We start from the raw sequence: 27,882 nt of genomic DNA, 5'->3' as shown, positions 1-27,882 counted from the left end.
CGTCAGTGTCCATTTACACTCCGTCCAAACTCTTCCCTTGCCACTCCTGGGCAGGGCCTCCATATCAGCTAGGAGAGCTGGATGACTGTGCCTAGGAATTTTTCTTTAATTGGTTTGACACACATTATACACATTTAAAGGAAAGGAGCATCTTTGCACTGTTTTCATTCACTAAATCATGACTTCCTCCGCATCCACACTGCCCTGGTCACAAGAATGGATTACATGTAAGATCCGGAGAGTGGGCGTGGGGCAGTGTTGATCAGGCTGAAGTTTGGACTCAGACCGGTGAGGCTAATATTAGGAGAAGAAGAAAAGAACTTCTGCTCACTGTACCTCAGGGCTTATTTATTTTCCCACTAGTGTATCGTTTTCCTTTGGATATCAAATGGTTTCTTTTGGCTTAAAATTTTTAAATTATATGACATGATTGTCTGCAAATGCAGGCCACTTACCCTTACTACCTGATCACTTCTCCTCCAGAAAAACTGAACATCTTGACGTCCCTGAGAAATTTACTACATTTATGGGCTTTACTACCAAGAGATGGCCTTGTGTTAGTGGAAAGAAGATTGGCCGTGATTACAGGAGATTTTGATCCAAGTGAAAATTAGCAAGTGCCTTTGGGAAAGTCATTTCAGGCGTGTGGATCTAAGAGCAAAGGCATCAGCCATTGCTGAGATGCTATTATTATTGACTGACTTTTGCATCACATCTTTTAATTGTTCCTACATTAACATAAATGTTAAGCTTCTTATTATTGGGCATATCAACAATTCCCAAATTATGTGCATCCCTATTGGGTTTTTGTTTTTTTTTTTTTTAAAAGATTTTATTGTTTCCTTTTTCTCCCCAAAGCCCCCCTGTACATAGTTGTATATTCTTTGTTGTGGGTCCTTCTAGTTGTGGCATGTGGGACGCTGCCTCAGCGGGGTTTGATGAGCAGTGCCACGTCCACACCCAGGATTCGAACCAACAAAACACTGGGCCGCCTGCAGTGGAGGGCGCGAACTTAACCAGTTGGCCACGGGCCCAGCCCCTGTTTTCGTTTTTTTAAAATGTAAGCCACATATGTAATTTTTTTCTTTTCCTCCCTGAAGCCCCCGTACATAGTTGTATATCCTAGTTGTAGGTCCTTCTAGTTCTTCTATGTGGAGCACCACCTCAGCACGGCTTGATGAGCAGCATGTAGGTCCACACCCAGGATCCGAATTGGCAAACCCCAGGCCACCAGAGCAGAGTGTGCAAACTTTACCACTATGCAACTGGGCTGGCCCCCATGGATCCTTGCTTTTGAAAATGAAAATCACCTTTTATTTTAATCTAGTTTACATATAACTCAGTTTACAGAGTACCATGTCTGAACAAACCTTTCTGCCATTAATGTATTCTGAAACATATGCTCTGAACCCTTACCAAACCTCCTGGGGATGTAACTCCAGAGATAAGAGGACTATTTCTCCCATCCCATCTCTCTGCTAATGAGGTTGAAGGGGGAAAGGCTCAGCAGGCCACGCCATCTGGAAGGTCATGTGGTGTTATTGCAAACTACATGGCAGACAGGGAGGGCCATATGGGGGTGTGGAAAACTCATACATCCCAGAGGCCCACCATTAACTCCTGGAATTAGTGGCACAATTACCCCAGTCACACCAAGTTGTCACCAAGGGTGATGGAGATCACAGAAGCAACTTAATGAGCCATTTTCAGTTTTACTATAACAACCATGTGTGTGCAGACACGCTTGACCTCACCCTGAGATGGGCATATGGTTACTCGCAACAGAATCTGCTGGGTTGGTTGCTGTATTTAAACAATGGAAACGAGATTAATGAGAACAACTTGTCTTCCTCAGGACAGTGCCTTGTCAACATCACTCAGTTAGCCCAACCTGTCAATAGATCCCCGAAAGGCAAAGATTTAAACTGTTCGTTGATTGTAGACAGTCTTTACTCCTTGGTATAAACCAACACAGATAGCAGAAAAATACTAGAGATCAAATTTTAGAAAGCAATATAATCAGTTCTTAAAACATGCAAGACTTGGTTTCTGTTTGGAAAACGTAACTCAAGTTCTTTTTTATTATCATCTATGGTATCTGACTTCCAAAACTACTTAGAAAATATTTAATAGCTATTATAAGCCATTTTAGGGGATATAAAACTGAAGAGGTGGTGGTCCTTGTCTTCAAAGAGCTCATGGTAGAGTCAATCAGTCGTTCTCAGACCTGGCCTGACACCAAATGAGAGCCAGGCCCACTGCCAAGTCTCTAGAGAGGGGGCTTGAACACGTGTAGGTTGTCAAGTCCCATTGGTAATTCTGACACACAGAATCACTGTAAGAGATTCAAACTTAGTTTTAAAAGGATTACAAGAAAATAAAAATAATGACAAACACAACAGAAATCTGTATTAGTGTTACAGAAAAGTAAAATCCCAAGATACCTGTTGCAAGACGGCCAAATAACACCCGACAATTAGTGTATGGAATTGTTATGTGTGCCCATATCTATTGAAAAATCCAAATCATAATAATAGGCTCTATTACAATAAGGTTCTATTTAGAGTAAACTTAATTAGTCTCAATAATGAAATCTCTTCCTAGGAAATTAGGTTCTTGAAGAGGATTATTTACTCTTTTAATTTAGCAGAGTACCAGTGAGTGCCCTTGCAAAACTGCTGTTAATAATGTAACGAAAGTCAACATTTACTGACCACTCACTATGGGCCAGGCACTCAGCTAAACATCCTGTGTGAGTATAACATTTATGCTTCACAGTAGCCTTATGAGACAGGCGTATTTTTATTTCCATTTTACAGAGGAGGAACTGAGGCTCAGAGTGTTTAAGGAACTTGCCTAAGATCACACAATGGCAAGTGGCAGAGTCAGGACAAGCCCAGCTCTGTGTCCAGAGTGAATGCTCTGGGCTACTTAAACTATACTGGAAACATGAATGAGATGCTTAATGGAATGAACAAAAGAATCTATCTCACTCACTCTCAGGATGAAGAATAATTAAAGGGATGAAGAAATGAATGGATAGCTGCTTTGCCACTCTCTGCTGGAAGCCACATCTCAGGGCTTTCGGTTAATCTCTAGTTCTACAGTTCACTACAGCTTTTTTTTTTAATCCACATGATGCAAAAATAGTACAGTTAAAACGGATATTTCACTTGACTATTTTAATCTTGAACTAATTATCACAGTTGTGATCTACAAAGTCATGAATCACCAAGGCTCTCGCAGATGAAAGTTAAAAACTAGAGTGGAGGTGGCTGCTCTTTGAGTAAGCCACCAAACAGAATAGCACGCTTATTTTTATGTTAACGTATCAGTTAGTACACTGAAAGGAGATAACCTGAAAATTGGATTGCCTTTTCCTCTATCCCTGAAGCACTGAGAATTTAAAATATTATAGCTAGGAATCAACAACACTTCTCAGAAGCCGTTTTCACATGTTAGGGAAAGCTACTCTTCTGATAGGATTTTTAAGTTGTCATTTAAAATCCCTGAATTTGGAAGTAGATATAAATATTTTCTTCTCTTTCATTTTTCAGTTGTTAGCAAATATCTGATACTTTCATATTACTGCTTTGGGTTACATGTGAAAATAATCATATAATTTTGGAACTTAATCAAAGAAAACCCAAAAGTTGGAGTGATGTGTAGGGGGTAAAAAAAGAAACACAGACTCTGAAGTCAGACAGACATATGTTTGAATCTCAGCTCTGCCATAGAGGCTGGGTGAGTCGGTTTACTTTGCTGAGCCTCATTTTTTCCACATATAAAATGGAAGTGAAAAGATCTACATCATTCAGTTGTTAGGAGGTCTAAAATGAGAACATATTTTATGTATCTATTGTAGTCATTCAAAACATATTTTTTCTCATTCCAATCCCTTCCTCTTACAATTGAGAATATTCAGGTCAGAAACTGACATCCTAAAAGTCATACAAACTTGAATCTAGGTTTATGGACGTCATTCATATTTTTTCCAATAATGCATTAATTTAAATAACAAAGGATTTATGAGTTAAGTTTTAAATATAGACATTTTCCTTCCCTTTTCACTGATTGCCATTTTCCTGGGATACAGCAATTTCTGGTCAACCAAGGCTACACGTAGCTCATTGTAACCCTGCATAGTCCAAGAAGAAGAAAGTCAGAATAATTCATTTAGTTTATGATTATTTAAAAAAGTTGTGTTTTTGCCGAGGAAGATTAGCCCTGAGCTAACACCTGTGCCAACCTTCCTCCATTTTACATATGGGTCACTGCCACAGCATAGCAGACGAGTGTTGTGGGTGCATACCTGGGATCCAAACCCACGAACCCGAGCTGCCAAAGCAGAGCATGCTGAGCTCAACCACCAAGACATAAGGCCAGCCTCTGTGATCATTTTTTAATAATGAACTACCAGTACCAGGTCAGGTCTCTCAACAGTTAATGTTCATGAACATCTAGCTGGGCATTTCTTTCTATTTTGATAATGATTTAAATGAAATTAATGGTTAGTATTTAGATACTATGTGATTAGATTTCCCTTCGAAAACATTGTCAACCAATGTCAACATTGCCTTTAGTTGGGGCCAGCCCGCTGGGAGAGTGGTTAAGTTCATGCACTCCACTTTGACATCCTGGGGTTTGCTTGTTTGCATCCTGGGTGCGGACCTACACACCGCTCATCAAGCCATGCTGTGGTGGCATCCCATATAGAAGAAACTCAAATGACCTGCAACTAGGACAACTATGTATGAGGGCTTTGGGGAGAAAAAAAAAAAGAGGAAGATTGGCAACAGATGCTAGCTCAGGGCCAATCCTCTTCACCCAAAAGCATACCTTAAAAAATAAAAATAAAAAAAGGTTTAACTCTTTCCTTCAAAAAACAAAAAAGAGGGGCTGGCCCCGTGGCAGAGCAGTTAAGTTCGCTCACTCTGCTTCGGTGGCCCAGGGTTTCACCTGTTTGGATCCTGGGTGTGGACATGGCACCGCTCATCAACCCATGCTGAGGTGGCATCCCACATGCCACAACTAGAAGGACCCACAATTAAAAATATACAACTATGTACCTGGGGCTTTAGGGAGAAAAAGGAAAAATAAACTCTTTAAAAAAGAAAACAAAAAAGAAATTGTCACTGTTACCATAGAATCAGAGTATTGATGCTGAAAGAGGGAACAAAGGCTGGTCAATGCCTTCACTTGACAAGATCAGGAAACAAAGGGCAGGCAAAATTAAGTGACTTCCTCCATCTTACACAGTTAGTTATCAAATGGCAGTGCTGGGTTGAGAAACCAGTAAATATTTGCTTCTAATTTATCTTAGCATTAACTACACTATGTTGAAATAAACTGTTCATGTATATGTCTCCCCATTAGAAAGTCACCCCCTTGAGGACCAGGGCCTGTGTCTTAGTCATTTTGAAGTGCAGGCACTTAGCACAGACTCGGTAAAAGTTCTGCAAATATCTATTGTTTGAGCCAAGTTACGTTAACAATAATCAACATATTTAAAGAAAGACATTTTTTTCAAGAATCAAGAATATTTTCTCTTACATTATCCTATTCTATGAGATATGACTCTAAAGTAGTGGGATTTTCTTTTTATAGCAAACACCCCAGAATTTACAAGCTGAAAGTGAGCTGTCATTCAGACTTGTGACCTGTGGAGACAATTTCTCACTTACCCCATCAATGGTAGGATGACTCAAAACCTTTTTCTGACTCCTCTTTTGAAATTGCCTTCAGGGTATGTTCACGAGGCACAGAAGGAAAATCGATCTTATTATTGTTCCCCCTGGATTTCGACTTCCAGCAGCATTCGTCAGCTTTGCTCACCCACTGTATTTACTAAACTTGGCTCTGAGTGAATTCAAAAACCAATTCACCTTAAAAGGATAAAGATTTGCTGTCTACAAAAATTACTCTTAAAATTGCTTCAGCCTCACTTGGATGGAGGAGTAAATTCCCAAGGTGACTAATCCGAAGGCAGCAGACGCTGGAAATGTATAAATTTGGGCATATTCATTTGAACAAAATACAAGCCATATAACTAAAGATTTTATGTTTCCCGTATCCCTGGGCAGTTGGTATCATCTGTTTAACAAGGAAAGAAATTAAGTTCTAGGAAAAGTGACTGTCACAAGATCTTCTGTGCAGTGGCTGCTCTAGGCCAGTGGTTTTCAACTGGGGGAGTTTTCTTTCACATACACCCCTCCCCAGGTGGGGATAGTGGCAATGTCTGGAGACATTTTTGATTGTTGTAACTGCAGGAGAAGGTGCTACTGGAATCGTGTGGTAGAGGCCAGGGATGCTGCTGAACATTCTGCAATGCACAGGACAGTCCCCCACAACAAAGAATTAGCCTGTCCAAAATATCAATTATGCTGAGACTGAGAAACCCTGTTCTAGGCTGAGAATCCTAACTCCCAGTCTCTTTAGTAGCCTTCGTTGGTGTCAGTGTTAATATCCCTGTGTCCTCGTGTTTCCATAAGCAAAAATATGTGTTTTTTTCTTTGGTAATGAAAGAGTAATTTTTTCCCATGCTATCTTGCCACTTGAAAATCTCCCTTTGCTTTTGGCTCCTTTACCAAAGGGTCCTAAATTGTCGCGGAGGTTGCCTGGAGATACATTTGGCATCTTAAAAGTCTAATTGGCAGGAAAATTAAAGCAACTTAAAATGTGCATGCTCTTTAGGGAGATGCGCTATTCCCACTCTGCATTATTAGATCTCAGAGACAGCTGGGGCAAGAACAGCTGGGACTTCCTGTGCTATCGTTTTGCCAAGTTGCTATAAAATTGTCCCTTCTCTCTGCAAAACTGAGAAGGAAGAGAGGAAGAAACAGGGCAAAGGCCAACCACACTTGTCAAAAGGTTGCTTCTCAGTTGTCATTGAGAAGTACCAAAAGTGGCGCCCTGGTTGTCAAGTTAATTCAATAAGTGAAGGAATGTACTTCATTTGGTATGTACTTGTGATAATAAAGGAATATATCTTGGCACATACACTGTGCAGGACAGGAAGTCAAGCCTAAAAAGCATATTTTTCCACCTCAAATTTTTAAAATAAAATATATAACATGTAGTTATCAAATTTTCTCAGGGGACTTGCTGAATTTTGTGGTCAAAAGGGAACCCTTTCACATAATGGTTTTATTTTCCCCTTTCTCATAAACAGCTGTCACTAGCACCAATAAGCACACAAAATGTTGGTGTCTAAGGCTGGGTCTTTCAAACCTCCACAGAACTCTCACTTGTTGGCCTGGTCTGAATCTTATGGTCTGGAAATGTTCCCAAAAGTAAGCATAATTTCCTACCTTAGAAAAGACGCTTTTTACCATTGTCAGTGGTTAATGATTAGGCAACCACATAAGCGGATCACATTTGAGCAGAGAAAATTGAGGTGCTCCTGATATTTGAGTGCAACGTTACAATGTTTTGAGGGAAGGCAAAGGGGAGGAAAGGTCAGTGTATTATTGTCCTGAGACATTGGAGAAGTCACTTGTGTCATCTTTCTTTCTTTGGAGCCCCTCTGGCATATAAAATCTATAAGTCAAAATGTTAGTACTTAGTGGCAAATTCTGTCTTATATCTGTAGGGGAGCAGAATTTGCCACCCCAAAATATGTCACTTTGGCTTGAGGATTATTTTGGGATGATTATTTTTGAAAACAAAAGACTGAGAGAAATTTTGACCTTCCCCCAAATGCCTAAAAGAATTTAAGATAGAAGGCCCCTTCCAGGAAGGCGCTATCACCATAGAGAACTATAGTATAAAATGAACTAGGTGTGGTAGACAGGGAGGAAACTAGCAAGGCGCCTTTGATCAAAGTCCTTCCCATGTCCCATTGTCTTTGCAAGGCATGGCAAACATTTGTTTACCAAGCATTTGCTTTTACATCTCCATGTGAATTGCCTTCCTCTCCTCTGAAGTTCCAAAATGCCACCTCCAACATCCTCTTTTGACTTTAGCTGAAGATGGTATTTAAGGTGGTGGCTTTGGCCATGTTGATGAGTTACTTAGTTTTCCTGGGTTTCTCCCATGTATATATGTTATTAAATTTGTTTGCTTTTCTCCTATTATTCTGTCTCATGTCAATTTAATTCTTACACCAGCCAGAAGAACCTAGAAGAGTAGAGGAAAATTTCTTCCCCTCCTGTAGCATTATACCATACCTCTCCTGTCCCCAGTCGATGCCCACTGCACAGTCTTATGTTCTTGTTGGTTGAGTGACTGGCTGACTGAAAAATTGAAGGATTCTTGTGCTGGGACTCTGGGAAAAACTACTTTGGTCCACTTTGAAAAAGAGAAATTAGAATTCTCTAAAGTGATAGCATAAATCACATCCTAGTCACCAAGTGGGTCATATTATTTTCTTCTCCTCTCCATCCTACCATATCTAAGTTCTGTCTGAAGTTTTTAGCAAGAGTTATAGAAAGACAAAAGCCCCAAAATATCACAAATATAAGCAATGTTGACAAAGAAAAAAAAAAAACGAGTAAAATGCCAAAGAAATTCCTCAAGAAAAACACTACAGAAAATATGAGGTCTAGAGCAAGCTAAAAGAATATAAGTGCATGTTCTACTGCAATCATGAAACTAGGTGAGAAAGCACAACGTTGGCTATTTGAGCACTTTTTTCCCACTCTCAGTTGGAAGATAAGGACACATTGCACATGAAACTCTCCTGTCCTTCCTGAGTAGGAGTAAAGCAATATATTCTCACAGATCCTGAGGGAAGACCAGATTTTACTTATTTTCATTACTTCTCTCTCACTCCTTTCAAAACACACCCATACACATATGCACAAAAAACGTATATACATTTTCACTCTAAGGCTGGTTATGTAGTGCTAGTTGTAACAGAAAATTGTGGATCACTGAAACATCCTTTATTTGCACAGCCCATGTAATGAAGACATCAAAATGTCTGTGTTCATGGCATTAGGGAGCCTCTCAGTTTTGATCAGATATAAGAGTCCTTGGCTGTATCCTGTTTGGGGGCTACTTGGACATGTGGGTGAAGTCTAAGCACACAGTGGCAATGAATTGTGTGTGTATGCAAAGGTGTAAAATTCTCCTTCTGTCACATAAAACCATGTAGAAATGCACATGGCAGCCTGCTCTATTTGTGAATGGCAATGAATTAAATTCATTAAATAACCTTTAACTCCTAACCAATGAATGTAAAACCAAGACAGGCTACTTTTTTAGCAATAGTTTCATCACATCTCCCACAAAACCATAATCAGTCTCTCTAACAGACTGAATTTAGACTGAACTATGCACTCATTCAAGTTTCCCTACAATCTATTCATTACAAGCTACTTATTACAAGTATTTTATTTGGAGAAGCAGGCAATCTAAATTAAACTCTTCAAAAATGAACAAAAACATCTGAAAAATGTACATTCCTGAATAGCTTACATTATTTGTTTTCTTGACCGGTTCATTTTTGAACCTGAGCTAAGTCATATTGGCAACAGCTTTTCTGTCAGCCTTTTCGTATTCAGATAAGCAGCAGCTACATGGTGAATTTACTCAGTTTTACATTGGCCAAATCTCACATACATTTCCAAAGGGCAGCCTGTGCTTTTAGCATCACTAATGAAATCACACATTACAGTCTCAATGACACATAGAGTTCCTTCAAGATAGGATGTCACAGCTCCAGAAACAACTTGTAAGCTTCTTTTCTTCTAACAGCTGAGGCCACAGGGAAATAAGTGATGAGGGGGTGGGAGGAGGAAATATTTTAAAGCAAAAAATTTAAGCTATACTTGTGATTTCTGCAAAAAAAAAAAAATCAATTATGACAAGCAAGTCTCTAGCTATTCTTGTCTAATTACTTTAGTACTTCAGAATAAGTTAATTAGCAATAGGCTATAATCCCAGACACACAGAGCAAGAGCCAGGAGGTTTGCGCTGTATACAATGAAGCCAAATATTAGTGTCTGCGGTCAATGCATATAGTATTTTCTTCTGGAATCCTCCACGGCCAGATATTCTGAGAAAATTTCATACTTCCAGCTTTTTTATTGTTGTTATATCGAAAATATTATGAAAGAAAACATTTTATCAACTGAATGTGATAACTGAAAAGCTGACATGTCATTGCCTAGGGTGGTGTCAGGAAGTTATTGTAGATTTATGTAATAATTTTGTTAGCGGGGTGCATACTTAAAGCAACTCCTCTCCTTTTTGTCCTTTGACAAAGAAGATTTGGTTTATATCACTTGACAAGAGATTTTCACATATTGAAGTATATGTGGTAACTATTCGAGGTCAAAACTGATTGTTTTGAACTGAAAAGCCTGATTTATGGCCTATCAAACTTACATTGTAAGTCTGCTTACCCATTAAAGTAAGAATGCATTCACTTAAGATAAGAATGCAGACTTCCCCTCCTATACCTTATTGGTAACGCTCATATTAGCCCCATTCAGGACATCAGGGTCATGTTGACCGGCTAATTTGCAACTGAGTACCTCTTTGAAACTTTTATGAAAGTGTATCCTGGGTGTGTTTAATGTATGCTCTTTGTTCTAAAAAGGTCCAACACTGTGCTGAAAACCATGCTTCTCTGGAACACTTTCTAAGCCCTTCCCGGGTTGTAACCCTTACTCGGGCTCCAGTGAAACTCCCTTTATTTCTCTTATCTATGGAATGGTTATTGGTTATTTTGTGTCAACACACCCTGAAATAAACATTCATACCTGCTGGAGTCACCCTTGATAATCAGTAGATCAGTCACCCAAGCTGTGTCTACTAAGGATGCCCAGCACAAACAAGCCTTCAGAGGCACCATTCAAACAAGGCCAAGAAAAGCATGCCTCCTGGCTGCCAAAAAGATGCTGAAAAAAAAGAAATAATGGGCCCCAAATGGAGTCATTTTGCCCCCACAACAGCAAAACCAAGATTTAATTACTTTTCAGCCCCTCCCAGGAACGTGACTGCTGAAATTTCCCTCCTAGCACAGTAGTAATCTGCATGATAAAGCAGGGCCATTCTGTTTCTTCCCCCAAAAGAAGATGCCCTGGCTTGAAACAATCCTTTCTTTTCTTTTGCTAATAGCTTCTGCCCCCCCACCCCCCACCCCCCTTCTCCCTATAAAATCCTTCCAGTTGTACAACTCCTTGGAGTATCTCTCTGGTTGCTAGAAGAGATGCTGCCCAATTCATGAATCCCATAAAGCCAAGTAGATCTTCAAATTTACTCAGTGGAATTTTATTTTTTAACAAAGGGCAAGAAAACAATTTGGTTGAAAATATGGCAGTTGGCCATCTCACCTTCTGCTTCTTTGTGCCCTGAATGAGTTGTGAAACCTTGAGAAGGAAGTTGGAATGTCCACAAATATTAAAGAATCAGCGATTCCCTTTATAAAATGCTGTGTTCTCACATTTCTTTCCCATCCCCAACCCCTTCAAGTCTCCACCACTTGGGATTCCTTATACTTGTCAATCAATTCCAACCCTTGCCCAATGAGATAGGCAGAAACTTAAGACCACAAAAGAACAGCGTCAAGTTGATTGTCAATATGGCTCAGTTTGAAGAGTTTGCATTTTTAGTAAAGTCCAGGGCTAGGGTATCACTAACTCTGATTTGCCTCATCAATATGGTGTGGGCTTCTACCTAGATACACCCTCAGTTGCTTCAATGAGAAAAAGAATCACAAAGAAAAAGTACATGGAAAGCCTAATTTACACCAGAGGCTTTCAAACCAAATGGAAATAAGTGATATTTCTTCCTTCACATTGCACTGAAAAAGAGAAAAGAAATTAAAAAGCAACCCCTGACATCTGGAAGCTGGCCTTACACTCACAACTAGGTCATGTTATTCTTCTGTTGGACATCAACAATCTCCCAGAATACCAACCTCAGACAAGGTTACTTGAGATCAGGAGAAAGTGAGATAAAGGAGGATACTTTGTAATTTTGTCTAACCACAAAAACAAGATCACCCACAAAATAACCAAATATCTATCTTTCTAGATTACAATGAATCACTATGACTTCTTTACCAATTATAGTTTAGCCTCACTCTAGCCCTATAACTGACTTATTGAGATACCCACTTGCAGAATTGTCCTTGCCTTCTGACAACATCCAATCTAGAAAGAACTTCCACTTCCTTGAATCTCCCTCCAAGTCATCCAAGCTGAGCCCCAAATCAATAAGGAAATCCTCTCCAACACCTTCTCACTGGGATATCCCACTGGTCCCCATCGTGTGTATTCTCTCTGGCTGCAATAAGTAATAAACTCAGTGTGTTCAACTGTATGTTTGTGTCTGGTGATTTGGCAATCACAGAACGCTTATGCCCTCTCTCCTCTCAGTTTGACATAAGTAGGTCTCTCCAGAGTGGGGCTTTTCCTCCTTGGATAAGTTTTCAGTGGAATGGACTTGTGCTCCAAGCCAGGAGCCCTGCTTGCAGAGGGCAGAAAGGGAAAGCTGGCCCCAAAGCCTCCTCTTCGGAGGGAGCTGAATATGGCCCGAGCTGTCCAGATCTGGTCCATTTTACTTCTTGAATCAGATACCTCTTACTTGCTCACTTACTGACAATTCACGTTACAGTTCATTTCAAATCCCAAACAAGCGTCCTTGTCCCCTCAGTTCCTGGCTGAAGTCCCCAAACTATTATGCCACAACCTGATTGAATAAACATCCCTGCTGCCTGGACACTCCATCTTTATTCCCTCCACCCCGCATCAATTCACCTGCCCTCAGCTTTTCGTGAGTGCCAGCTAAATACTAAGCTAGTTCCTTTTCAAACATTAAACTCAATCTGCTCAGCAACTCCACGTAAGAAAGCTGAGATCCAGAGAGATTCACTAAAGTGGGTGAACCTCTATCCTATGCCACACTTTTTAGAAAAGTATATGCATCCTCTCTCTCTCTCTCTCTCTCTCACACACACACACACAGACATACTCACCACGCACTGAATGGGTATCTGACTTCCCAGCAGCTTGGAATTCTCTCTAGTCTTTGACTTTCCTGACACGGGTAATGAAAGGCACTTGCCTGTATTTGCCTGTACTTTAATCTTACAACATCAGCAGAATGAAGGAGAGAGAGAGCTTTTATGTGCACTCCTGTTTCAAAAATTCTTGGGTCAAAAGTTGTTAAAACAGAGAGAGCTACAGATAGCCCTCCCTCCTGCCATATCTCGGCAGGACTCAGGCCAAAATCACTCTTCTGTCACACAGCCTCATGGTTGAAGTTGTTATGGAATCTTCTTTTTCACTGTTCGACATCAGGGCTGGGGAGGCCATTGCATTGCAAAAGGCTGTAACATTAATAGGTTTTGGGAGAAAACACTGAGTCTGGAAGTTACCAAGGCCTCTTCCATGGGAATGTACTTTAGAGCCCAGAGGAACAAAGAGTCCCTCCCCACAATGATCTTAAGATCGAGCTACGTGACATGAGTGAGAGGATGCATGGAAGAGAATAGCAAAGGACCACTTTTTGGAAATCAGTGATTGGCAGATCTACCTTAGTGATAGAACAAGCAAATTTGGACTTAAGTCTGTCAGGGGCTGTGGGTAGAGAAGTTGTAACTTATATTTAAGGAAAAAACACCTCACCCTGGAGTAGAGAGAAGACTGATAAATCTTGGGATTGATGGTCTCTCTCCAGATTCCTTAAAACCAAGTTCAGGTATAGGTGGGGGTGGTTGAGGTACAGCTTGTCTGCAGAGAGCAGCAGAGCTACTCAAAGTGAGGCTTTCCTGGAGCCTGTTAGAAATGAAAAACCTTGAGCTGCAGACTCATGAATCAGAAGCTCTGGGGATGGCGCCCCAGAATTAGCATTTTAACAAACTCTCTACAAGCACAGTCCAGTTTGCCAAGCCTTGGACTGGGAAAAGAGTTGCTTTCTGGATCTTCCTTCTGATTTACAAGCCAGACTCCTCTTTCTAGTGGTTCTGAAGACTACTAGATTCTGAATTGATTTAGATTCTGAATTGAAAAGATCTGGATTCTGAATTGATCCAAGCACTGGCTCACAGTACCACCTGAACAAATTATTTATCCTTCTGACCTCAGTTTCTCAAATTGCAAATTGGGAATAACACCTGTTGAACAAATGAGGACTCCAATAAATATACGTTGAAGAAATGGATCTTATAATGAAAGTGTCTTATAAACAATGATTATGCTAATGCTGGTGTTGTGAGCTGGAGTGTGTCCCCATTGGATCGAAAAAATCATCTTTTGTGTTCATGAGGCAGAAAGAGACAGAGCCCAGGGAAGGTCACCTCTTCACAAAGTCTGTGGCTCATCCCCAGGCCCAACCTCTGACCCCTCCAGTCAAGGTTCCAGGCTGCCATGTTATGTTGTGCACTGTACAGACCGAGAGCCAGCTCGCCCTTCTATCGTGGTCCCTGCAGCTCAATATTCTCTGCCACTCCCTCTTCTTCCTGTCCATCCTCTGTCTTCATCCCTCCCTGAGGTGTGGAGGACAGAATTCTGTCCAGAAGCCAGGAGACCAGAAGACCAGAATTTTAATCCCATCTTTGCTGCCAGTTAGCTCTGTGACCTTGGGTGATTGTTTAGCATTCCTCTGGCCTCAGTTTCCTTACTAAATGGAAAAGTTAAATGGGCACTAGGCACAAGGCAAGGAGGATTGAGCAAGGTCACCTCCAAGTTCCCTTCCTTTCTATCATTCAATAGCAATGCTTCCCTGGGGCCCCCATGCCAGCATTCTACTTGGGTTTGCTTTCTTGAGGCAGAGGCACACACTTCAGACCTGCTCTTCTTATAGTCTCGCCCACCTCACCTCCGCATACTTTACCTTCGCAAACCCCTAGACCCGACTGTGCCCTCCAAGGTGATAGATAATCTATTACATGCACCCACTGCTAAGAAATGTGAATTTTACAGAATTTGTAGGAGTTAACATGGGACTTGGAGTCAAACAGACACAAATAATAATGCAGGCTTTGCTAAATTAATATGGGATTTTTGAGCAAGGTACTAGACATTTCCGAGGCTCAGTTTTCCTTCCTATTGGATCTGAAAACACCTGCATTGCAAGGCTGAAGGGAGGATTAAACGGATGCAATTCGTATAAAGCACTTAACACAGTGCCTGGCACACAATGTGGGCTCACCAAATGCAGTTGCCTTCTTTTTGCCACCTGGATAACATTGGCACTTATTAACAACCAGCCACATGCTGAAAATCCTGCCTTACCTTCAAGGCGATGACTATGATCAGGACAGTAACGGGCAGGGCAGCATTGAACTTACAGAGAGCACTTATAATACATCATTATTATCATCATCATTATTGTCATCTACATCGTTGGTCTGTGTAAACATTATCTCAATTAATTCAGCATCAATTTACTTGCCAAGATGCATTGCTCCTTAAACATTCTGACAGGTGGTCTAACTGAATTTTTTTTTAACTAAAAAGACCTATAATTTAATAAACTTCCACAAATTAAGGAAAGACTTGACTCAAGTCACACACCTTCTTTTTAAGAATGTGTGAATTCCGTGGGGGTGAGGTGCAAAAGCTGGTGTTTGAAAAATAAATTAAAAATAGGTCTTTAAGAAAGAAAATCTGTGTCTTTTGGCATTGCTAAAATATAGCAAATGCATCTGCAGTATTTGGAACCAGTGGCCAGATTGAAAGCTGTGGTACCTAAATCCAGGCTGGATTTAGTTTCCCTGAAAGCCACCCACACTTTCAAACACTGTTTTCTAATGCATGTGCTCAGAGTTTTTTTGACCCAAATATTAGACATGATAAAAAAAAAATAGAGAAACTAGTCAAAATCGGGATCTTAGAATTGTAGGATTTAAGAAATGGAAAGGATCTTGGAGATAATCTAATTCAAACTCCAAATTTTACTGCTGAAAATACTTAAGGCCCAGACAGGTCTTAATATGGCCCAGTGACTTCTCCTTTGGTGGCCAATGAGAGTCTCATTACATCTTTTGTAACCATGGGCCCATTTAGAGCCAATTCGAACAGACCTCATCTCTTATCAACAAAGAGATTAAGAATTGCCTTTCAGAAAATTCACAAAGTCAAGTAGCCAGAGCACGCACAAAAGAAGAAATTTTGACCTGAAATGACTGAGGAACCAAAGAGCCTCCTTCCCACGGAACCCAAGGACAGGAACTTGAAAAGTCAGACTCTCATCAAAAGCAAGGCATCCCGCTTTCAGGAAGATCTGCTGTTAAAATTCCTTCCCTACCCCCTCAAAAATGCTTAGGACCCTATCTTAAAAGTTTACAACCTCATCACAAATGTTTAGAACCCTGTCGTAAATGTCTAAAACCTTACCATAAATGCTAGAAGCCCACCAATCACAACCTGTATCCCACCAGCATTTCTACTTGTCAGCCTGTTCTCCCTAACCTTTTAAACTTCACCCCAAATCCTGAATCGGGGCAACAGATCTCAGGGCACACGCCCCGTCTCCCTGCAGATTGATCTCACTGAATAAAGCTGATTTCTCTCTCAAAAGCTGATGCTGTAATTAATTCGTTTTTTATTGATGTGCATCAGGCAAGAGAACCCCAATTTTGTGCAGTAACACTTTTGGTGTCAATATAGGACTTTCTGAATGAGTGACTTTGGCACAATAGCAAGAAGAAAATAAAAAAAGTATTTTTCATGGGTTTTGTCACTTGGTGAGGAGAGAGAGGCAGTATGTTTGTGGGGAGTCAGGTGTTCTTTGACTGACTTTTTCAAAGGTAAGCGAATGACCTTTGCAAGGCACTATCCAAGGGCTGAGAATGAACTTTTTTCCTATATGCCTCCTCCAGAAAGCTGGAATGTGTCAAAACAAAACAAAACCAACCTTCTGAGTTTCACATTAACATCATACTCAAATGCCAGCTTTGCAGGTGGTTTAAAAAGAGGTACTTCTGAGGTGGCCGCCCCCATGGCCGAGCGGTTAAGTTCACGCGCTCTGCTTCTGCGGCCCAGGGTTTCGCTGGTTCAGATCCTGGGCGCTAACATGGTACTGCTCATCAGGCCATGCTAAGGTGGTGTCCTACATGACACAACTAGAAGGACTCACAACTAAAAAATATATAACTGTGTACTGGGGGGATTTGGAGAGAAAAAACAGAAAAAAAAAAGAAGATTGGCAACAGTGGTTATCTCAGGTGCCAATCTTCTTTTTTTCTTAAAAAAAAAGATTTTATTTTTCCTCTTTCTCCCAAAGCCCCCTGGTACATAGTTGTATATTTTTAGTTGCGGGTCCTTCCAATTGTGGCATGTGGGATGCTGACTCAGCATAACTTGATGAGCGGTGCCATGTCCACACCCAGGATTTGAATGGCGAAACCCTGGGCCTCCGAAGCAGGGCGTGTGAACTTAACCACTTGGCCACCAGGCCAGCCCCATCAGGTGCCAATCTTTAAAAAAAAAAAAAAAGAGAGGAGGTACTTCTGAAACTAAACTCCATTCAAGGATGCTTAGAGCACAAGTATCCTGGCAAAATTCAGATATATTTGCAAATCATTTGCAAGTAATTTGCATAATTTGAGAGAAAAGAGGTTGATTCTACCTATAGGATCTTCATTTCTACTTTTTAAATTCTTTTTCCCCACTTTCCCCTTTCAATGATACAGGTCCTACTATTCCAGATAGATAAGCCAGAGGCAAGTAAGAAGTTCTGAATTAGAGTAGATGACTGAGGAGAATTTTTCAAAATTAATCCCATGGGTTGTTAATAAGTGGAAAGAGGAAAAAAACTAAGCACTTGAAAAACATTGGATTAGTTACATTTAAACAGGATTCTTCACTAAAATACTTGTCAGTGCCTTTTATATGCTAATATGCATTGCGAATCTTTTGAGAGGTGGTATTGAATTGTATGGATATACAATTCTCAGCATTTTTCTAACTTGTTTGATCTTCCATCCACAAATCTGACTTTAGTAACACTGTACTAGAACATAAGTAACCAAGAAGCAGTTCAACTTATAACTTCCAAACTGCGTGAAATTCCACGTGAGAGAAAAATGAAAGTCATTTATGCCTTGAGTAGAGTTTTCTTCTTGACTTCCCAAAGGCTATTCCCTACACGGGTAAAATCATGGTATGGTTCTTGGCCAAATGCAAAGCAGGCCTGTTATATGGAAATGCAGAGTCTTCCTAAGCACAGAACTACACAGCAAAAGCTAAAGCTGGAGGGGAAGACTCCTTTTGTGCCCAATATATAAATGTTAGAAATAAGGCTTCCTTCATTAAAGGTGTAGCAAGAATGAAGAGACTTGGAATTGGCTGATTCCAGGGCCCCCCTTGCCCCTTCCTCACCTCTAGTGGGCCCTCAGGGATTCCTCAAAATCTGGGTGCTCTCTGGGGTAAATGTGAAAACAACACATCCTTATGTGTATATAACTCCCTCATTTTTACATATGTGAGAGGGGTGGTAAATTGTTATTTACTGGAACAATTAAATTTCATTAAATCAAGAGTCTTCTTGTTCTGATGAATACTTTGATGGGACTAGCCTAATGTAGGTTGGGGCCGGGAGAGAGATGAATAGTTTGGCATAATAATCTAGAGGAGAGTGTAGAGTCTCCAAGGCAGTATGGGGCCAGGGAAGACAAGAGATGAGAAAAGGACAAGGAGAAGGAGGTGGAGAGGATTCTCTCTGAGCATCTATGGCTGGAGTGAAAACTGGTATAGATGTCATCAGGGAAAGATGTCCCAAGCTAGAAGATTTATAATTACAGACAAGTCGAAAATTCCATTTTAAATTATCTGCATTATTATCATCATAAAACCTCCCCTGTCTCCTCAGATCTTCAGTAAAGTCTAAAAACCATTGTGGAAATTGAATATGAAGTAGGTTTCATGTCTCAGGTTATAAAGATTGGGAATATGGACAGGCCACATGGGACAATCAAATCATAAAATGATGCAATCTAGAAGCAGCAAGGGCTCATACCATAAGAACGTAAGAAATCTAGACATTAGCAGAAATCTTAGGGAAGTCCTTGTACTTAGGGTGTAAAATGAAGGGTTTGGTATGCTATTTTAATCTTAAAGAAAAGGGAAATCCCAGTTAATATCTGAATAACAGAAGGAAGTAATGATTTTGCATGGAGGAGCCAATGGCTTGTGGCTTCCATTGCCAAAAAATGCCAATAATCCCCAGATGAGTTGGCCTATATTCCTAATGATCAATTGGCCATATCTACTTAGATGCCTTACTAAGACTTTAAATTTAACATGGCCCTGATTGTATTTTCCCCACTTCTTCCCCAAGTCCCTGTGTCTTTGTTTCCTGCCTCTATAAATGCCTCCATCACTCATTCTACTTCTCAAGAAGAATCTTTTTCCTTAACTCTTTTTTCCTATTCCCATCACGTAACTAAATAGTCACCGGATCATCCTAATTTTCGCTGTGGTGTATGTCCCCTTCTAGGTTTTCTCACTTCCTCAGTTTAGCTACATTACTTTGCCAAAACAGTTCTAAGTACCTCTTAACTGCTCACTCTCTCTGTTCCATCTATCCTCCGTGCAGTGCCAATTATCTGTCTAAAATGAGCATCTAGTCAAGTCATTCTACTGCAAAGATCATTTCCTGCCTCGCCATTGCTCACAGGACGAAGTTCCCTGTAGCCTGCCTAAAACCCTTCTTGCAAGTGTGTTCCTGCCCTACCACAAGCCTCACCCCCAGCCAATCCCCACTCTATATGCTATGCTATAAGGACACTCATACTATTTTCAGCTCCATATCTTTCTTCTTCATTCTCTTGTCTTTCCCTACAAAAACCTTGAATCCAAGCAAATCATTCATGCTGTCTCCTTACTGTAATTCAAAATATCAATTAAGGGTAAAGGTAAAAGGGGGGCAGTCCAGTGGCGTAGTGGTTAAGTTTGCATGCTCTGCTTCGACGGCCCAGGGTTTGCGGGTTCAGACCCCGGGTACAGACTGACACACTGCTTATCAAGCCATGCTGTGGCAGCATCCCACATACAAAATGGAGGAAGATTGGCACAGATGTTAGCTCAGGGCCAATCTTCCTCACCAAAAAAAAAAAAAAAAAAAGTTAAAGGTAAAAGGTCTGACAGGAATCGTGTTTTTTTCTTCAATGTTTGCATTATTTAATACTTTAACTCAAAAGAACAAATAATATGTACAATTCTACCCATTGTATCACACTCGTGGGAAAGAGCTACAGAGATCCTTGGTGATTGCCCAAACTACACCTCACAAGGCAAGTACCACTCTACATATATGACTGGGCTTCACCAATGGACTGCTCACTCTCTGGAGGGTGATCTTTGCTTATGGTATAGTGTAAAGACATAGAATATGGCTTGAAAAGAACAGGGTTTGAGTCTTTGTTTCATCATTCATTATTCAAGTGGCCTTAGGCAAAACATTTCACTTCTCTCAACCGCAATTTTTATCTGTAAGACAATATCTACTTCCCTGGGTTGTCATGCAGATCAAATGGAATTGGGTATTTAAAAGACTCCACAGACAGTAGGGAATGTGCTTTGCAATCTATAAAGTGCTACGCAAATGTGAAAAGCAGTGCTAAGAAAAGATAACTGGACACGGAGTCAAAATACATGGTACCACGGGTTGATCTGTGTCCTACAAAAGCTATGTTGAAGTCCTAATCCCCTGTACCTATAAGTGTGACCTTATTTGGAAATAGGGTGTTTACAGACATAATTAAGTTAAGACAATATCTTTAGAGTGGTCCCTAATCCAGTATGGCTGGATTCTCTAAGAAGAGAAGACAGAGACGCATGGGGAGAAGGTCATGTGAAGATAGAGGCAGAGATTGGAGTGACACTTCTACAAGCCAAGGAACATCAAGGATTGCCAACCATCACCAGAAGCTAGGGATTCTAGAACCTGAAAGATTCTCCCTCAAAGCCCTCAGAAGGAATCAACCTTGCTAACAGTTTGATTTTACACTTCTAGCCTCTGGAACCAATAGACAATAAATTTCTTTGATTTTAGGCTACCCAGATTGTGGCATTTTGTTATGGCAGCCTTGGGAAACTAATGCACGTGGGTACGAATTTTAGTTCCATCACTTACTAGCTCCATGAATTTGGGATACGTTACTTAAACTTTTCCCCTGATACCTTAAGGCCACTTACCTTTCTGTGATGGTTTCTCTGAGGCCACTGGCCACCCCTTTGACCACAGTGCTAGCTTTGGGGGTCAGCACCACCTGAGATATAAAAAACGAGCCCTTCTTTCTTCTCTCAATGATAGACGCCTGAAGAAACTGAATCAGTTTTTCCGGGTCTGTGGTGTTGGCCCAGGGTGCTGGCATCATCTGCCCAGGCCAGAGAAAGGGCACTTCCAGAGCCACTGGACTGTGGTAGAAAACCAGCACTTGATAGTCCTTTTCCCACAGGTACTTTAGACTAACTTCCTGGGCAAAAATCGCTGGGCACATTTTATTTCCATAGATGTCTTTCAGCATTTGGACGAGTTTTTCATGGTGATATTTCTGCATCCCATAAAAATGGTTGAAGTCCAAGAACACTACCTCCTTATGGTGATCTGTGAGGAAAGCATTGATCTCCTCAAGGCCTTCATTCACTTTGGCACTGAACAAACCATGAGCAAAGTAGAGTTCATTGTCGGGGTCTCTGGGCTTGGTGGAAATTCGAAGATCAAAATAACGGATCCCAGCTCCTAGCTGACCAGTAAAGTTCATTGTTTGAGTGGCTAGCCATTTCCGCATCAGCTTTTTGGCCACAGTTCCAAACACAGAGACAAAATTCTGGACTGTCTCTGGCTGCTCAGGCCCTACTGGCGAGGCTTCGTCAATGTAGAAGCTGAAGGAATCGTGAGATCCTAGAAGAATAACAAGGCATAATGTGGTTATATTTCAGTCCTTTGTCCTTCCCAACTTCTTTCCCTCTTGCAACATTCATATCTCTCCCTCAACCAAACCAAAGGAAATACTAAGCAATATTTACCTAGTTCATTCTCATGTCTAAGGAGAGTCCCTTTTTTTTTTTTGAGGAAGATTAGCCCTGAGTTAACTACTGCCAGACCTCCTCCTTTTTTGCTGAGGAAGCCTGGCCCTGAGCTAACATCCGTGCCCGTCTTCCTCTACTTTATACGTGGGGCGCCTACCACAGCATGGTGTGCCAAGCAGTGCCATGTCCGCACCCGAGATCCGAACTGGAGAACCCTGGGCCGCCGAGAAGCAGCACATGCACACTTAACTACTCCGCCACTGGGCCGGCCTCAGGAGAGTCCTTTTTAAAACCCAGTACAGTACACAAAGCACTTAAACAGCTCAAATTGATTGTAAAATGATAAGAAAAATCCCTTCTGATGAATATTCTAAAATTCAAATGATCATCTACTTCTACAAACTAAGAATTTAATGCATTTATTAGGATTGGCTTTTCATGCCAGTGTCATAAGTGTTCATTCATTAAGTAGGATTTATGGGGACTCAGCAGTTCCCAAATACTTTGTCTACAATCTTGCCCTTTCCCTTTATTTTGGGTTGATTTTAAGCCTGAAGGCTTGTTTCATTGACTAAAGAAACCCTTTTCACAGGCAGATGATCAGTGAGTTGTTACCTCATACACTTGGGAAAGCACAAGAGGTTACAAGAATAGAGAAAGGGAGAAATAAGGCAAGAGGCCAGGACAATGCTGATATAGTTAACATCCTTCCTGACCCTGCATTTGGGCAACTGTCAGCTTAGATGAGGCCAAGCACTTTTTACCTATTGAATAAAGAATTATTTGTTTTCTTGCAAGTTAACACAACTAACGGCATTTCAAAATTAACTCATAGACTATTTTCTTCACAGATGTTTCCTCTCAGCACTGAAAGCTCTCTTTGGAGTTGCCTTCCAAATTTAGAAGAATTTCTTCCTAGGAACAACAAGGACCACCTGTTTATTTGTTTATTTTTTGCAGTTACAAATATCAAAACTCCAGAAATAGAGTGATGAACTTGTGTATGATTTGCCTGTAAGTATGGAGTGCCATTTAAAATATTATCAGACCCAATAAAAAAATTAATTCAACTTTTAATCCCTTTTTTGAAGTCTCCTTTAATTCTTGAGCACGACCTACCGAATAGGTAAAATTAGATAACGTATCATGGATTTTTCACCCATTAGAAAGGGCAGATGTCATCATTCCCCATCTGTTACTCAGGCTTCCTCTTTAGCCCCACTCCTGATCGGGTCCCTTGAGGCACATGTTTTTCTGGTTCTTTCACTCGACCAACCCAAAACACACATACATACACATACCCCCTTTCTAAGTTTCTCACCCATCACCTCAGGGCTATATTTTAATTTATAAAAAGAAATATATATTTGGTCTTTGTCCTCATTTCTGGCACAGAGCTCCTAAAACCCCTGGAATTTCCTAGGTGATGAGAGTGAAAAAGGTGTCTTTTGTGCTGTTAATGAAGTGACTTTTGGACCCCATCTGAGAATGGGGGCTGTTGCCAGAGGAGCTAATCATGTCATTAGAAGGTTGGGACTTTCAGTCCCATCCCCCTGACTCTGGGGAGGGGACAGGGGCTGGCGATTGAGTTCCACCACCAATGGCCAATGATTTAATCAGTCGTGACTACGTAATGAAGTCTCTATAAAACCCAAAAGGACTTCAGAGCTTCCGGGTTGGTGAACACATGGAGATTTGGGGAAGAGTGGTGCATTCAGAGAGCATGGAAGCTCCGGCCCTTTCCCCATTCCTTGCCCTGGGCATCTCCTCCATCTGGCTGTTCCTGAGTTACATCCTTTTATAATAAACCAGTAACCTAGTAACTGAAATGTTTCTCTGAGTTCTGTGAGCCTCTCTAGCAAATTAATTGAACCTCAAGAAGGGGTCGTGGGAACCTCTGATTTATAGCTGGTTGGTCAGAAGCACACATGATGACCTGGACTTGAGATTCGCATCTGAAGTGGTGGGGGAGGGGTTAGTCTTTAAGACTGAACCCTTAACCTGTGGGATCTGACGTTATCTCCAGGGAGATAGTGTCAGAATTGAGTTAAATTATAGGACACACAGCTGGTCCAGAGACTTGTTTGGCTGTGTGGGGACATATCCACCTCCTATACACACAGACATCGGAATTGTAACCAGACCCATAGAGGAGCTATTTGAAGCAATTTTTTTTCAGTGATGCAATGTTTATCTTCGTCTATATTCCATATCTATGTCATAGATAATATATGTATCTATTTCTACATCTATTTATCTATGACTAGCATTAAACAGGCCATAGGAATCACAGGGTATGGATTTCAGACACCATAGTAGGCTGTTGAGAGAAAATATTTTGAAAACACTTTGATATCTTGCAAATCATAATCTTTAAGATTTGGAAGAGATAACTCCTCATAATTATTAGATTTTTTAAAACCGTGAAAGGTAACCCCAAAATACAGGAATGCCATGTTTAATTTAATCTGGAACTATCTGATCTATTTCTCTTTGGTAGATGGTATGGGAAGAAAATGTCAGCATTTTCCGAAGAAGCAAAACTGGCAGTTTGCATTTGGCATTGGCAAATGGTAATAGGGACTTAATTTGCTTAATATTGATTTATTAGTTGCTGTTCAGGTGACTGCTATATAAATGAAAAACCTAAACCAACTGTGCCGTGGCTCAAAATACAAGAGTGTTTTTAAAGAAAGAAATAAAAAGATGAGTTTAAGAAGAGTTATAATTGAATGATCTAGGATTAAGATAGGTAAAAATAAATGAATAAACCCTCAAAATAAGAGTCAACAAATTAATTTCCAGGCATGTGAAAGACAGGCAGATGAAAGTAATTGGTTATTTCTGTAATCCAGTGGAAGATATGATTGGAAGCAAGCAGAGAGGGAATTCGATGTGACTAGATTTCTATTTCCAGAAATGAGTGGTTCTTCATTTTCAACTTAATTTTAGTTTCATCATCCTATCAGGTGGTTATGTGGAAAATTTTACAAAAAGCCTAGGAAATTCATCACTTTTGAAAATTCTGTAAAAGGACATTGTAATTTCTGGATAAATTACTTGTTGACATTTAAGGAAAATCTAATATTAAGGTCAAAATAAGGTAAAGTTAAAAATAAAAACAAAAAACAGCTAACAGAAGGAGAAACCCTTAGTGTCCCCACCAATATTCCTTCTAAGCTGTATGACTCTGAGGAGCACGCGTAGCACCTGGTGCAGAATGCCGCCCTGCGGGTGCTTCATACCGTAAATATCATTTAGAGAGGAGAATTATGCCATCACCTGACGCAAAACACTATCCATGCATTTTAAGAGAAAATATACAATCTAACGTTGGCCAAAAAAGGAATATTTCCATGACGTTTAATTTCATTTGGAATACTAGTTCCTCCCCAATTTCAACATATTCACTAATCCATTGTTTTCCATTTTTTTAACTTAAGAGAAAAATACAGTAGTATTTTAGACCTTTCAATAATTGAGAGGAAAAGTCTGTTCCAGCCCAGTGTCTTTGAAATCAGGGAGCCCAGCCCACGAGCAAGATAGTGCTAAGCATTATCTTGCTCTTGGCTACATCCAAACCTTTCTGCCAAATCTGGTCTGATATTTTGTGTCTACATTGACTCAGTATTTCTGGGCTCCTGACCTTGTATCCTTCCCTGTCTACAGCCCCAAACTCATACGTTGGACCTGATACTTAATGTTGCTCCTCAGATTCTGAAATTAGCTTCTCAAGTTTGGGTTTCATTTGTCCTCTCAACTCAGACAAGAGCTGGTCACCCCCATTATGAACCTAGCCCAATCAAGCTCCTTTGCTCCGGCTCTGAGTAAGTGAGTGGAAGAGGCTACTTTCTCTCATTTCTTGGAAACAGTCGCTTTTATTAGTTTCTCTTCAGTCTGTTAAATCATTCGCTCATTGAGGCAGTAGGCCTACTTCTAAGATGGCCCCTAACAATTCCTGCCCTCTTGGCATTCACATTCCTCCCCTGAGTGAGGGCTCAATCTAGTGACTTGCTTCTATTGAATTAAATAACACAAACATGATGGGATACCACTTCTGAGGTTAGATTAAAAAAGATTGTGACTTCCATCTTGCTACTCCTCCCCTTGCTGGGTTTGATGAAGAGAACCACCATGTTGGAGAGGCCCATGTGGCAAAGAGTAGGGAGTGACCGTCAGCCAACAGCCAGCTAGGAACTGAGGCTTTCAGTCCAGTAGCCTTCAAGGAAGTGAATCTTGTCCACAACCCTGAGTAAGCTTGGAAGCAGTCCTGCCCCCATGGGATCTTTATTCCAGCCTTGTGAGAAACCCTGAAGCAGAGGACCTGGGTAAGCCTTGCCTAGATTCCTGACCCATAGAAACGGTGTGTTGTTTTAAGTGACTAAGTTTGGGGTAATTTACTACACAGCAATATTTAACTAATACAGACTATCAACTCTTTGAGGGTAATGAGGGGATTTGTTGTCTACATATTAGGTCCAACTGCCTAATACGAGAACTTGGAGTTTTAATGAAGAGAAATTAATTTAATTCAAAATTTTCATATGCATCTTTCTAGTCTTGAAAACTATGTATTAGGTAAGAGAAAAAATAAAAGAAGAAGAGTTGTTTAAAAAATCTTCTTGAATACACAAATGGAGTTACTCCATTCTGCCTACTGTTATGAATCAACTTAGATGTCATCTAATCAACTAGCATGAAACATCCATTTTATTAACTCAATAGTGTTACATGTGTGATCATCTTTTTTATGGTCTCTGGTAGTAGTGGACTTAGCTTCTCATCCTATTATTTGGTGTGATAGGAAGAATTCTAGGACGGCCCTCCAACTTTCACCCCCTGGTATAGATGCCCTGTATAATCCCCTCCCCTTGATTGTGGCGAATATAATGGGATGTCATTCTCATGATTATGTTGTATTATATGGAAAAGTTCATTTTTCCCAGATGTAATTGAGGTCCCTAGTCAATTGGCTTTGAGTTCACCAAAGAGAGATTCTCCTTAGTGGGTCTGACCTAAGCTGGAAATCTCATAAAATAGAGACAATAAATAGCAACACCTGTTCTTCTGTTCATCCTGAGGAAGCAAAATGCAACATTATAGAGAGAGCCATGTGGTAGTTGAAGGGATTAATATCCCACCAAAGCAGGACAAAAACTACCTTAAGCTGAAAATATGTGAGCAATCAGCAGCCACAGAAAGAAACATTATCTAAATTTAAGCAGAGCCTCTGAAAATACAGCAGCCACTGACCTGTCTACTAGGGATTTTCTTGATTGGGAAGAAAACTGACCCTTAGCACCAGGATTCACACCAAGTGTGAATTCAGCTTCTCGTTAGAATCAAAAAACCCAAAAGAACCTTGCATACTCTCCCAGTGAAGACCCTGCCTTTGTTAAGTTTAGTATATAAGCCTTTCTTTCTGGTTATTCAGTGAGTTACTCCTCACAGAGCACTCCCGCCTGCACACAGTGCATGCATAAATAAACTGTCTTTTCTCCAGTTAATCTGTCTATTGTCAATTAATTTACAGTCTGCCAGTCACTCGATCCAGTTGGAAGAGGAAAAGTTTTCATCCCAACATAGTGAATAACAGGCAGCCTCTAGGAGCTGAGGGCCACAGTCCTACACCCCAAGGAACTAGATTCTGCCAACAATCCTCAAGCTTGCAAGAAGATCCTCAGCCTCAAATGAGATTACAGCCTTGGCCAATGCTTCGATTTCAGTCTGGCACAGTCTGCCCTTTAGAATAAAGAAAATTAGGCAATGCAGTGCACTGAAAACAGCATTGAAGGGAGTGTTGGGGGACTAGGCTCAAATTCAAGCTCTATTGCTAACTCACAGTTTAACACTGGAAGGTCATTGGATTGTTAGCCATTCTGGCTTTGAGTTTTCTAATTGATTTAAATTAAAATACTTTCCACACCTACTTCATAGGATTCCTAAAAAA

General features: G+C 40.6%; 1 protein-coding gene across 1 annotated transcript in view; it reads right to left on the bottom strand.

Annotated features, from left to right (window-relative positions):
* The window catches only part of PLCXD3 (phosphatidylinositol specific phospholipase C X domain containing 3), a 160,937-nt gene that overhangs the window by 38,245 nt on the left and 94,810 nt on the right, over positions 1 to 27,882 (bottom strand). The window contains exon 2 of the mRNA XM_046671055.1: positions 21,096 to 21,804. Coding sequence (XP_046527011.1) covers positions 21,096 to 21,804 — 709 coding nt within the window. The remainder of the gene's footprint in view (positions 1 to 21,095; positions 21,805 to 27,882) is intronic.

The sequence above is a fragment of the Equus quagga genome, chromosome 9 (assembly GCF_021613505.1).
Source record: "Equus quagga isolate Etosha38 chromosome 9, UCLA_HA_Equagga_1.0, whole genome shotgun sequence".
Classification (NCBI taxonomy): Eukaryota; Metazoa; Chordata; class Mammalia; order Perissodactyla; family Equidae; genus Equus; species Equus quagga.
This window is presented reverse-complemented; position numbering and strand designations above follow the sequence as displayed.